The sequence below is a fragment of the Pteronotus mesoamericanus genome, unplaced genomic scaffold (genome assembly GCF_021234165.1).
Source record: "Pteronotus mesoamericanus isolate MK-2021 breed Mesoamerican mustached bat unplaced genomic scaffold, CSHL_Meso_final contig_169, whole genome shotgun sequence".
Taxonomy (NCBI): Eukaryota; Metazoa; Chordata; class Mammalia; order Chiroptera; family Mormoopidae; genus Pteronotus; species Pteronotus mesoamericanus.
Window position 1 is genome coordinate 26,828,301 of NW_026555068.1, and position 13,878 is coordinate 26,842,178.

At 51.4% G+C, this 13,878-nt stretch overlaps 1 protein-coding gene and 1 pseudogene across 1 annotated transcript; both read right to left on the bottom strand.

Moving 5' to 3' along the window:
• Window positions 1-459: 459 nt before the first annotated feature.
• LOC129064737 (ubiquitin carboxyl-terminal hydrolase 17-like protein 6) lies at window positions 460-1,965 on the bottom strand. Its single transcript, XM_054565849.1, has one exon. It carries the CDS (start codon window positions 1,963-1,965, stop codon window positions 460-462), a length of 1,506 nt encoding a protein of 501 aa, XP_054421824.1.
• A 7,010-nt stretch (window positions 1,966-8,975) lies between these two features.
• On the bottom strand, window positions 8,976-10,757 carry LOC129064713 (beta-defensin 107-like; annotated as a pseudogene).
• Between the last annotated feature and the right edge of the window lie 3,121 nt (window positions 10,758-13,878).

Here is a 13,878-nt window from a genome sequence, read left to right on the forward strand (position 1 = left end):
CCCCGGAAGTGAGACCACGGTTCAGGCTGCTTCGCCGTCCCTGAGGCAGAAGCAGCAGCTGCACTGCGTGGCCATTCACGCGCACTTGCACGCTGTGCCCCGCTGTGTCCGGCAGCGCCGACCGACCATAAGCCATTCTAACAGCCGGAGGAGCAGATGTGCAGAGTCCATCCACCGCCCACATCCACCCGCCCTCGGGTCCCCCCGCCACGCCACCCACGACCTGCCCAGAGAGGTCGTATGATGCCCAATCCCTTAGAAAACATGGGAAAATAAACTCCATCCTCCACGTCTTTCAAAACACTCTATATTTATTATCTGAAAGTAGCTACCTTGATTCAAAAGTATCCCACGTTGCAAAAATCACATATCCTGTGCCCCCTCCCCCCACCACAGACCCTTCCCACAGCGCCCACGGGGAAGTCCGGACAGGCACGTGCATCGGCGCTGCCGCCAAGGTCACAGGGACATACGCAGGGCCCTCGGGCCCTTCTTCCTTCTCTTGCCAGCCTTGGCTTTCCCCGCAGGCGCCTTGTTGAGCAGGCAGTTTTCCTGTCCCGGAGGAAGCTTGGTCACGCCCCCTCCATACTTGGACGGGTGAATCACAATGGCGTCGGCTGGCAGGGCGCCTGAGACCTTCCTGACGTTGAAGGCCGGCATTGGTCGGGATTGCTCCTGGAGCAGCTTCCACTGCTCTAAGGAGATGTGTTTGACAGACGTGTCTTGCGTGGGGCCCTCCAACTCAAGACCTGTGATGTTGGAGTGACTCCCAGGCCGCCGCTGGGTTGATCCCAGGACCTTAGGCTCTGTCCCAAGGCCTATAGACGCACTCCCACCGTCTCTTTCCAAATCACTCTTCTGGATGTAAAAGAGGACATACGCACGTTGGCACAGGGCAGAAGAAGCATCACAGGCGGTTACTTTAGTGTCATTCATGGTGAACCACTGGCTGTCTGCAGCTTTGACGTAGCAGAAGTAATGGCCATTGTGACAGGTCCACCCCGTGTGGACCAGCACGGCGTAGAGCTCGTACACAAGGGGCCCCGTGTTCAGCTGAGACAGGTACGGTCCCACATCCAGGTGCTCGGGATAGTGCACGTCCTTCTCCATCTTTCTGCCAGTGAAATCGGAGAACCGTTTCAACGCCAGGATAAGGACCTTCGAGGCTGTGTGCAAAGTCAAGGTCTTGGAAGCAGGCACCTTCTTGAGGCAAACGCTGCACTGATAGGAATTGTCACCATCCAGCTTTTCGGGCGTCACCAGCAGTTCCAAGGCTTGGGTCACACTCTGAGCCCCCTGGATGTCCAGGGCGATGTCCAGGTACGGGTCCAGGGTGTCAGACACGCTGTGGCAGTGGAGACACTTGATCTGAGATCTCCAGTACCCTCCAAATATCTGACGGATCAGGGTGGCGTCCGGGGAGGGCCCAGCCAGCTGCTCGCACTCTCGCAGGCAGGCTTGCTGCATGGCGTTCACGGTGAACATGAGATACTCGTGGGCGTCTTCCTGCCGGTGTCTGTGGAAGCCGCTGAGCAGCTCCTCAGGCGGCTGGAGCGCGTCGGCAGGACGCAGCAGGGCCCGCGCCACGTGCACTTGCATGGCACACAGGACGCAGGGCGCCAGCCTCGGACAGGTCTCCGAGTGCCGCCGGGACAGCAGGTAGCGGGCCAGGGGCGGGGTGTGAGTCAAGCACTGCAGGGCTGCGTTCACGTAGCATGTGTTCCCCAGGTTCCGAAGCCCAGCCCCGACCCCAGGGCGTCTCTTCCAGCTCGAACGGTCCCGGGTGGGAGCCAGCCCATCATGCAGAGTGCGCACTGTCTGGGACGGCGGCAGCGGTGGCTCCTCCAAGCGACAGCTTCCCCCGCAATGCGCTTCGGCTCCACCTGTGCTGGACCGGGCACGGTCGCGTGTCGGAGTGACATTGAGCTGAGACTCATCTTTCTGGCCCGGGGAAACAGTTTCCATGGCTCCGGAGACCGTCTTCAGGAGCTTCCTCACCTGAAAGAGCCCACAGCAGAGCGAAGCTCCCCGTGCTGAGCAGGCCTCCGAGTGGAGGGGTCGGCGCCCCCCTCCGGCTTTTTATGGCCAGGACCGAGGTCCGCTGACCAATCAGGTGCCGGGCTTGCTGGCGTTGAGGATCAGGGCGTGGCCACTCCTCCCCCGCAGAGACAAGAGACGCCTTTCAGGTCTGGTGAACTCAAGGGTCTCGGGAAGAGGTTATCCCGAACGTAGGCTGAGCTCAAAACCCAAGGACCGCTAGTCTCCTAAGAGAAAGAGCAGGAGATTTGAGACACAGGCCAAAGAGAAGGTGGCCTTTGACGTCGGGGGCGGGGACTGGAGTTGCTGTCCTAGGAGGCGATTGTCAGGATTCTCCCCGGAAGTCCTCAGATGGAACGGGGCCGGCTGGCACCTCGGTTTTGGACTTCCAGTGTCTCGACTGCAATGGGGATGCATTTCAGCCACCTTGTTGTCGTAATTTGATATGGGAACCTAATGAAATCAATTCAGGTGTCCTACTGAAGATGTCCTGTGTGACGTCTATTTTTCAAAATGAGTTATCCAAGTGAAATCAGTTTTATTATGGAATTGATGAGATTTCAGGTAAGAAACAAATAATAGATACAGGCTTGAGCCATTAAAAAAAAAATCCACAATAAGTCCCATAAACGTAGGTCATTCTGTAGAAATTCTGGTACCCAGCATTCTGCTCCTGTATTTGCATATGCCATTCACACACACACACACACACACACACACACACACACACACACACACGATCTAACTCATATGACCGCATCCATGCCCACCCATTGGGTCCCTCGCCTCACCGCAGCCAGCGCCCCCTGGCAGGCCCTCTGCCCCCTGCCCCGCCCAGACCCGCCCGAGCCCAGCCGCCTGGGTCTGCATTCCACAGCAGACCAGCAGGGGGCGTCCCGGGCCCGCGGAAGCCTTCCATAGCCTTTTTGGAGACCTGGAAAATGCAGCCGTTGCCTCGGGCCCCTAGGTTTCCATCTCCACGCCTTGCAATGCAGCGTGAGAACGTCTCCGGTCGATGAGGGGACAGTGAAGATTTAGAGAGGCTCAAGGGGGCCTAGGGCAACTGTGTGGCACCTCTGTTTTTGGCCACGGTGGGTCCCCGGGCTTTGGGCTAAGGCAGAAAACTTGGAGGATGCTCAGGCAGCTGGTAGCACATTTTCCAGCCCTTCCAGGGTGGCCCGAGCTGTTCCGGGGCATCTGCGTGGAGTTAGAAATGTTTGGGGCACTTGGACTCAGGCTCCGCCACCCTCAGGACACCCTGCACTGGGCTTCCGGCCAGCAGGGCTGGGGATGCGCTTCAGGAGGGGACATGAGAAGTTCAATACGCTCGCTAGTCCCGGCCGCGGGGACCAAGAGAACCGGGCAGAGCGGCCGCCTCTGTGTGCCCGAAGTTTGCAGGGAAGCACCGGCCCGGGGCTCCAGGACCTCGGATGCGCCTCGGGAACAGAGACTGAATTCAATGCTACGTAACAACGACCCCCGAGGTAAGCCATAGTAACAGGCAGAGTAGTAAAAATAATGATGAGGGACAACCGACCCCAGTTCTTTTGTCCTTTATAAGCCCAATAACTTCGCTCAGGAAAATGATATATGCCTAAAATATAGGAGGGCTTGCCACAGAATTGTTTGAGATTTAGTAGACGCCGTTAGAATAGAGACTAGGACTTCTTTGGACACATTTAAGATTCCCATCATCGCCTTCTCCTCCCCTTTTGAATTACTGCCATTAATGAGTCAGCACTGTCTCCCTGGCTCCGTTGGTCAGAGCACCGTCCTGGAATCGAAAGGTTTCAGGCTTGTCCCCCAGGAACGGTGCATCCATGAGTCAGCCAATCAACGTTACTCTCTCTCTCCTTTCCTCTTCCTCTCTAGAAGCAATGAAAAAGTATCCTTGGGTGAGGATTAAAAAAAGAAAGAAAAAAGATTTCTCCTAATTTACATTCTCTCAACACCATGCTCTTAAAAAATAATAACCACATAAATAAATCAATAAGGACTATTACCACTTCTATGTATGCTGCCCACATATTACTAAGCCCTACAGCCCTGTTCCTCAGGAAAACAAACAAATATTATATTGCAGGCATAGTAATGTTCCTAATTCCCCCGGGAGCGTACTTGGCCAGGAGCTTTTCCTATCGGCCTGCTTTCCTTTTTGTTTCTAGTCATTTCCTCAGCCACAGGCAGGGGCCTGAGGTGAGCCGCCTCGGGCTCTTTGGGGCACGGTGGTCAGTCATACCTCTAGCCCTTGTTTCTGCCTTGGCTGTAAGGGGCACACTCAGTTTTAGAGTCAGCCTGAATCTCTCCGTGGAGGTTCTGTTTCCAGGGGCTGACCGGCCACAAGGAGCCGGGGGATGGAATGACGCCGCAGAGACAGGGTCAAGCCCCGCAGATCAGCACTACCAGGAGAGTTCCCTTAGCTCCGCGCGGTCCTCACAAGCAGGTCGCTACCACTCCCTTTGGAGGCCGCGGAGCTCCGGCCTCCCTTGCGCCGGCACCTCAGAACCGCTGACTCCTGGAGGACAGAAGCGGAGGGGTTCAGGAGGTGAAGGATGATCGGGAAAAGGCGCCCTCTTCCATTGCCCTGATCCTATTCAGCCTCGGCGGTGAAGCCGAGGCGGCTGCAGACCCCCGGCGAGCCTCTGGCGGCATCTCATCGAAGTCGGTCTTCACCTGACCTAGCGTAGGGGTGGCACCACCAGGACAGGTCATTCAGTGGTCAGGTGACTGCACTTCCCGTCACCAACTTTGCCATGGGGCCCCTTCTGGGTGTGTAGTCCTGGGGATCGGGTCTGTGTGTAGGATTCTCTCAGGCTCTCAGATGCACTAAACTTACCAAGGCTGGTGCCCTGAGACTTGGTTCGAAAAAGAACAAAACGGCAAAGGAGAGTGAGAATAGTTCTCATGGGCAACGGTGTCCACAGAGACGGGACGGGCGGCAGATGGCTTCATTCCAGCCAGCAGCTCCCTAGGGTAGGTGGCAGGTCTTTGCTTGGGTAATGAGGACAATTTAAACCCTCATTAAGGATCTCCGGGGACAGAGGGGTCCCCTAGGAGCAGAATGGCCTTCAAAGGAAGACAGAGAGTCCTTGTTATTTTGGGTGCTCAGTTCTCCAAAATAATGGAAGTGGTAGTTTTGAATGAAAATAATTGTCAAATGGGAACGTAAGTTGATGAGATATTGGCAATAAAGGGGAAATTTAGGAACAACAATCCTTCGGTTTCAGTTCAAATGATTTAGTCTAGGGTGATAAAGCAACTGGCTTAGACAAGGACAGGACATTTTGTCTGTGAACTCTCTCCAGACTCTAACAACTCCAGTCAAAATCCATCATCCATCGCCCCCCCGCCCCGCCCCGACCTGTTCTGGATTCTGCGGGTCTAGATCAGATTGCAAAACTTGTCACGCTGTTTGTTAGTTTGCTGGACACACGTCCAGCTTCCGCACTGAAGCCAGCGCTTCCATTCCTTGAGTGGAGCAAGGTGAGCTCTTTTGTCCAGTCCTTTCCCCTCGTGCTTTTCAAATGGACAAGTGCGAGGCGGTGATGTACCACTGGACCCAAAAGGCACAGGTGCTGGTTGCGAGTTCTCAATGTCCCTCCCTGCTCCTCCCTTGGAGGTGTGGGTTGCCTGTGAGTCTCAGATGGTCCTCTGTTCAGTAGTCGATAGTTCTCAAACATTACAGTATACGTCATTTTAAAATTTCAGAGTCTTAGTTTAAAGAGTTTCCAGCATGATTGCTTCTCGGCCTTTTGGCTAAGATCAAGTGTAAAGAGTTTCCAACACGGAAGTGTTAGACTGGAGCTCAGAGCACTGATTTTAAGAAATATGGTGCATAAGTATAATCAATTTAGTTCTGGAAACATGGACTTCGATGCTCTCTCCAAGGCTACTTCCTGCTCTCATGCTTTAGTGTTCTAAGTATTCCTATACATCTGAATGTGAATCTTAGACTTGGTGGTTGAGCAACTGACACGGTGTGTGGGCAAAAGGGGTGTGGAAGTGTCCGTGGATGCACACACATGCAACATGAGAAGGCGGAACTGTTGACTATTCTTTGCAATGTCCAATCCCACAATTATAAGGAAACCTTACAAAGGGGATACCGGCAATGAGGACTGAGTAGTTTAACAGTGCAGTTAGCAAGTGGACGCTGAGGACAATGAGGGCCTGAATCTCAGAGCAAGGTCAGTGAGGACGGAAGGGAGGAAAAAATTATAACACAATTTGTGACTATTGAGGATCGGCTCTTGTGGATTTACACAGTGAGTGCATTGCTTGAATTCCAAGGGAATGTAAGCATCCCTGAGTGAGCAAATTTTAACCCGAGTGTCTGAGTAAATGACAACAATATTGACCAATGTTAAATGAAGATCCGTTTGAGAAAGAGATGGTTTGCAATCAAGGCAAACTGCTTCTGAAGTGCCTTTCAGAAACCCACGTGGAGAAGACCGGTAGCCTAATGAAGTTCAGCAAGAAGTGGGAGCTAGAAGCCAGCGCGGAATTTTTATTAGATGCTCCAGGTACCCGGGAACCACACTAGGCATTGAGAACGCAGGGGATTTGGTTACGCTGAATGGGGAGGGTGAAGGGGCATGGAGGTGAACAACTTCAGGATTCAGCCGCCCGCTCTGGCCAGGAGGAGCGAAGGGGAAGGCCGTGTTGGGGGGCTAGTGCTCAGAACGGTGCAGTTAGTGTGGCCTGCAGCTCGGGACGGACCTGTCCCTTTGGGGCTGAGACCCCCAAGTCGGGTGCACCCCAGGAACGGTGCTTAAGATTCTAGGGAAGGAGCGCTCTGCGACAGGGGTGGAGGCCCCCGCGGCCAGGGCTCAGACTTTAGAGCAGGCGACGTGGGCCGGGAGGGACGTGGGCAGCCAGGGTGCCCTGCAGGCAGGTCGTAGCTCGGCCGGTCCTCCTTCGCCCGAGGGCACAGAGCGTGGGGGCCGCTGGCTCCCCGGAACGCGCCCGGGAGCCCACCGCGCACACGGAGGCAGCTGGAGCCTGGAGCCGGCCCCTGCCGCCGCCGGAGCGCAGCCCGCCGGAACCGGAAGTGGATGCCGCTGCCCGGCTTCCTGCCGGTGCCGGGACTGCAGGGGACCGAGAGGAAGCTAAGTGACCAGAGGTCTGTGCACCGGGGCGCAGAGCGGAGTACGGAGGGGCCCTGGCGCCAGAAAGGCTGGGAAACGGGTAGTCGTACCACTGGGGGGTGGGGGGAGGGGACCGAAACCACGGGAGCGGGAAGAGGGAACAGAGAAGCCTGAGAACGAGAGAAGAGGAGAAGGAAAGGTCGGTATCCAGCAGACTGCGGTCCTCGCATGCAAAGGAGGGAGACATGAAGCAGGAAACACATTGCCCTGGTTTCAGAAAGAGCCACGGGCGTGGATACTCCCCCCGGATCACTGGGGTGGTCCTGGAATCGTCGGGAAGAGATCGGTGCCTGGGGCGTGCCTAGCAGGTCCCCGGTCTCTTTCCTGAGACTGATTTCCAGCAGCATGAGGGGGGGCGGGGGGCAGAGACATTTCCACAGGCTGTGAAGCAGATAGGGCAGGAAAGCAGTGGGGGCAGAAAATGTGCGGGCCATCCAAGTCACTGGGCAGTGAAAGAGGGAGAGAGGAAGAAGGAAAGGGGAAAGCTCAGTACATGTAGGTTCACAAAGGCTGTTTCCTTTACCGGAATCTGGTGATAAGGAATTTCTGGCAAACTCACAGAACCTGGGACGGTTCTCGGATTGCAACAGATATTTCACCTACGCGTTTTCCTCTTGTGTAATTTTCAGAATTAGACATTCAGGACCATGAGGACAGATAGCAATATCAGAACCTTTTCACAAACGTTTTGATCTCTTATTTTAAAACCTTTTACAGACTGTCTTCTACCAGGAAATTGTGTTTTAGTTTTCTCTTTCTTATTTACATCTCTACAGGAAGCAAGCTTAATTGACTAGGTAAGGAGATTCTCTAGAACAGAGCTGAGGGGGATTTCTTTCGGTTCTGGGGGGTGTATTATAAATCTTCTATAATGAAAGTGGCCTATGAAAGATATTTTGCTCTGCTTGAAAGTTGGACTCCAAATCGAGGCAAATCAGGAGAAAGGCAAGCCTCAGCTGGCACTGCCATTGAGGAAAACATCACAGGTTTACAGGAGGGCTTTGGGGAGGTGTCGACGGTTTTGTTTGCAGCTGGTTTCAGCCCCCCCCCCCATCCAGCCACTCACTTCAGCTGCTAAGAAAATATCCCATCTTTGACCTGGCCTTTGCTGTCTGTTCACACCTGGTGCACTCTGTTATGGACATGCGAAGAACACGGAGCAGAAAGCGCACATATGTAGGTGAGCCAGGAACTGTAGGGTCTCCTCATCTCTAAGGAGGGTGTGAAACTCAGTGACCTCTAGGGGTCGCTGGTAGGCCTGGTCTGACAGTTCTCTCTGCAGGCGGCCAGAAGGAACATGCTACTCTATGTACGGCCAGCTTGACTGTTGGCATGGGCCAGTTTCTTTGTGCGACTTGACATTCTAGATCAGACAGGGAATGTGAGGCATTTGAAACAATTACAGTTGATGAAGGAGAGGAGGAGGAGGAGGTGACAGGGGTTTGAAGCCAGGACTATGATTTTACAACTCAGTTCAAGAGGGTCAAAGCCCAACATTTCCAATCTACCTGTTTAATCTATTAATTCACTATCTTACTTTCTCAATAAATAATCAATAGGCCCCATGCCAAGCACAGTGGGCACGCAGTGGCAAGACAAAGCACCTTCCCTCCAGAAGCTCACAACCTGGTGACAGCATCACCCCATAGCATCGTGAACTGCACTGGTAGCTTCAGAGAACCCAGAATGCGGAGATCAAAGAGAAAAAGTCCAGAGAGGCTCGGTGTGCTGCGGTCACCGCTGCCAGAGTGTCCCCACCTTGGCCATCATTGTAGCTGCATTTTGTAGTGTTTAATTCTTTTTCCTCTTTTTGCAGCAAAATGGTGTCAGTTCAGCTCTGCAGCCCCCGATCTTATCTTCAAAGGAAAGACATTTCGACTTCACAGCGACCATCCATCTTCTCACAACATATCTTCCTTTGAACTCCTCCCCTGGCTGAGTGAAGGGAGCAATTAATCTTCAGTTATCCAGTAATTAACTACCAAAAGACCATGTTGTATCGCCCAGGACAAATGCAGAAGCCCCACTACGAGTCTCCTGGAGACAGAGTATCAATCTCATAAAAGCAGGTGTCACCTGAACAAGCTGTGCCTGAGCTCAGACCCCTGTGCAGCCTATGCTGTGCCCTGACTTGGAAAAACAAACACACACAAATGAGTTCCTTCTCATAATCATTTCTAGGGTATAAGAAACAGAATGTTTCTTCCTGGGAGGGAAACAATATACTTTCTAGTTTCAATAAACAATTCTTTCCATAAATGATATTTTTTACATCTCCAAATTAATAGTCCCTGATCTGCAGGAAAAGGTGAAGTCTGCGCTATTTACACTGTAGGCAGGTCAACGACAGTGTGCGCTGGCACACGGGCGTGGAGTTTCACAGCGTGGGGTCCAAAGATAAAAGGGCTGTGGTCCTGGAAGTTACCCTCAAAAGGAGTAATGTTTATTCTTGGGAAGAAAAACTTTCGGAGGGGAAGACGCACGTCAGCTATTATATATCAGAGGTGTTGTCGTGATGAAGGAATATTAGGCTCATGAATGTCCACGGTAGGACTCAGATCAAGGGAAAGAAATTGTGAAGACTTAGATTTCTACTCAAAGGAAAGAGAAAACATTTCAATAGTCTGAAGTTGAACCTGGGATATTTTGAGTTATAGATCAGAAAAATTTATCAGGCACCTGGCCGGTCACCTGATGTGAGACATGGATAAGGTGTTTAGATATTGAATTGGGGCAGATTATGAGAACATTGATGACAAGGACAATGAAAACAAGACACTAATAATAGTTCACTCCATCAGAGCAGAGTGTGTGCACCTGGCGCTGTGTAAGCAGTTGACATAGACAGAGGGGTTGTTAGACTAACTGGAGCCGTTGTTTTTCCCTTCTGACTTTTAGTAATAGGTCTTCTGCACTTTAGCCAGCGAAAAGGGATAGAGTCAAGCCCGTATGGAACAAACAGAGACCATTTCAAAGGGCTCCAGAACTTAAAAGCAAACTCATCAAGAGGCTGGTGGTTTAAATGACATAATTTTCCTTCGGTGTTCGAGAGCTAGAAAGAAAATCCAAAATCTCAGATTGGGAGACATGGAAAAATTAGTGAGATGTGGAAAAAATACACGGTTCAGAGCCTGTTACCATAAGTTCCTTGAGGCTGCCAAGGCAAGGCTGTCGTTCCCTAAACGGACAAGCGCGTTTGGAATTCGCCTCTGAGAGTTTCCCGCAGCTCGCAGCGGTCGCTGTGGCACATGCTGGAGCTGGGTGGAAGGCTGCCCCGGGGACGGGCTCTGAATGGAATGGAGTTGGACCCCTTTGTAGAACTGTCAGGGAAATTAACTAGGTTCTCTCTGGTTACATATGGTCTTGCTCCCTTGTTTTGTGTCTGATCTCAGGGCAGGCTTTCTGGTAAGTTTTTAAAATATGGTGAGAGTCATGCACTTTTCTAAAAACCGAGCTCTCTTTTAAAAAGACAGATCCTGACCAGATAAGGATTTCCCTCTTACCTGAGAAAATTTGAGCAAGAAGCATGAGGATGGCAACAGTTAAGGGAAAGATCCTCATGGCGCCAGGCATCTGGGGGAGAGGGCGAGGGAGGTGCTGGAGCTGGAATTCAGCTCTTTGAACGGGAAGGTTGATTAAAACAAGTTCTACGGCTCCAAACAGGCGAGAAGTAACTTGGGTTTGTAACATTCATTAAGAATGAACTATTCTCCGTGCCCCATAAAATAGTGCGTGGGCTGGCCAATCGGATGTGACCTACGTAGGAGTTATGGGAGAGAAAGGCAGGGAACGTGGCCTTCCTGGCTGGAACACCCGAGTCTGCATCTCTGCCTGGACCTCCCCTATTTTCCCTTCAAGCCCCACTTCAAGCACCACCACCTGCATGAGACCTGTAACCACTGGTCCTTTTCTTCTTATCTAGGACTTTACATGCAACTTACCCTCTTATAAAATTCACTGAGCAGTTACCAGGCAGCGCCAGGAATCGTCACAAACTGGCCAATGCAAGGGAATTTGCTTATGTGCACCTTTCTCATGCTGCCGTGGAAGGACCCCCGCCCCCTCATCCCTCCCCACAGAGGGCAGAGGGGGCAGGGGAGTTGGCCAGGTGCCATGTGACACGCATACTCAAGAGCAAAGACAAAAGAGCATTCTGTGGGCCTGAAACATGAAAAGATCTTTCCACACAAGGTGATAATCCTGGTAGAGGCTGTGTGCGCTCCTATCTCTGGGTGGGTACGGGTTCCAAGCCCCAAGCTGACTTGAGGTCAAAACCCTGCACCCATGAGAAAGCCCTTCCCAACTAAAATGATGTAAGAAAACGTTATTAATGCTTCTTTGCCTAAACTGTGAACTCTCAAAAAAAATGGGAAGGTTTCTCCAAAAGTTCAACTTACCAAAACTGACACAAGAATTAGCAGAAAACTTGACTATCTCTTTAATAAATTGAATTTTTTTTCGTTAATGAAAGGATGGCTTCTGCTTAGGATGTACAAAGATGGAACCAACACATTTCAATGTCAGCCAAACACGCACCAAAATGCAGGGCGGGCTGCAAATAGTCAACCTTTCTGAAACTCACCCAAAAGCTGAGATTCCAAGGTAACCACTTTCCCCAAATCTAAGAGAAAGGAGGAAACTCCAAGAAAAAATCAGACATGAGCACTCACGTCCTGAGGCAGATCTGCCAGACACAGGTAAAAACGGATTCAGGTAAGTCTGTGAAGAACTGCTAGTAGCAACTGTAAACGGGAGAGAGAACAGGGAATTCCTTTGGCCACAAATAAGAGGGGCGTCCACGCCAGCACCCGGGTTCTCTCTCAGGGACCTCATCAGGCGCTCACACAAAGGGTGCCAGAGCTGAGAAAGTCTGGGGGAACACCCCTCCAGATGTAGGCCGGGGCGCGTAGCACGGTGAGAAAGGCACAAGATTCTGCCAGAACCCACCTTCCCTATCGGGGGGAGGGGACAAAAAACAAAAAAAAAAGTGGCTTACTGCTCTGTGGGAAGGGCAACAAACAGTTTCCTATTGCTTTAAGGGCAAACACACAGGCCTGGTTAAAAAAAAAAAAAATCAGACCTGGGAAAGGAGGTATAAAACCATCACCACCACCGCACCTCCGTTGTCGGCCAAAAGGAAGTCGCACAGAGGGGACCCCAGACCCCTGGCGGGAGAGGGGTCATGGAGAAGTAAAGAAAACTTCTCATCCAAAAAACACGCAAGCCAGGAGAAAATGGAGTAGCATCTTTAGAACTCACCAGAGAAGCCATCTACTCCTCAGTGTTACTCTGCGAGAGTTACTTCCTTGTCACTAATTCATTTCCTTTCCTTGCTAGAGGCCGATACAGATCTTCTACGTATTCTTTAGTCAGCTTTAACATTTATGTTGAAGGGACCAAAATTTTGTCATCTGAAGTTGCTTTTTTGACCCAAGTTGCTATTGAGTTTTAGCTGTTTATAAAGAAACAGACCCAGAAAGAACTTTGGGGTCTTTCCTCTCCCCTTTCCTGCCCAAGAGAGTCAGACAGAAAACCCCGCTTCAGGAAGGGAATCTTCGACGCCTTACCTACATTGAATGAAGTGTGGTAAGCACGAGGGGTCACGCAGGGGCCTGTCAGCTCGACCCCCACTGTGTCCCATTGTTTCTGTGCCACCAGGGGGATTTTCCTGCCATTGTGTTCCCCGGTTCCCCAACTCCCTATAGTCGCCCCCTCTCTCCTCTGAAATCTGTACTCTGTTGTCCCCTCTTCTCCTTTGTCCAAAATGCCTTACACCCGGTGTTGCCTCACTGCCTTTGGAATTGTGCGCACGCATTAAAATCTCAGTTTCTTCCTGTTCCTCTGTCTCTGTTCATTTGGTCATTAGCTCAGCCCGAAGAGATCAGAAGGTGGGAGGAAAAGCATTCCTATGTTTTAGGCCCCACAATGTCTTTCTAGAAACACAGGCATTTCACCTGAGCCACCTCAAATGCCACCATGCAATTGTTTGTAGTATTCCCTAATAATACTTCTTATTGCTGTAAGGTCCGTAGTCAGGGTCTCTCTTTCATTTCTGGTTTTAGTAATTTGAGTATTCTCTCTCTGCTTTCCTTGGTCAGTCTAGGTAGAGGTTTGCTTATCGTGTTGATCATTTCAAAAAACAAACTTTTGGTTTTGGTGATTTTCTTTATTTGTTTTCTTAGTCTCTATTTCATTTATTTCCGCTCTAATCTTTATTATTTCCGTCAAACCAAGTGGTCAAGTTTGGGTCACTGCTCAGAGGACAGTGCCGCTTTTGACCTTGACGGTGTGCAGCTACGCATTGTATTTCACAAGGCAAAAGGCCTACAGCTAACCCTCCGGGTGCGTTCCATGCTGGACGTGTTAAAGGGACCGCCAGCACCTTCGTTCAATGGCACAAAAATGAAAAGGCAACGGTGGGGCAAGGACATTAAGTGTGTCGGTGTGAGTTGTTTTATAACCACACCCCAAGTGCTAGGATCCAGAAATGACGTTATGTGGTCTCCTAAGAAGCCGTATGGAAGAAGTCTCCTCCTGTGCTCTGTAGAATCATGGCTCCGCTACCACCGACGTGTTCCTGTTTTGTGAGAACAAGTCTACATAGACGGATACACAGAACGTGACCGTGGTACGTGCAACCTGCACTGGCTCCGCTATGGCCTTGAGGAAACGACAGCTGCTCTGGCTCTCGATT

Bases quoted from the DNA above. Each gene is read 5' to 3' on its own strand.
- LOC129064737 (XM_054565849.1), bottom strand. From the start codon at position 1,965: ATGGAAACTGTTTCCCCGGGCCAGAAAGATGAGTCTCAGCTCAATGTC.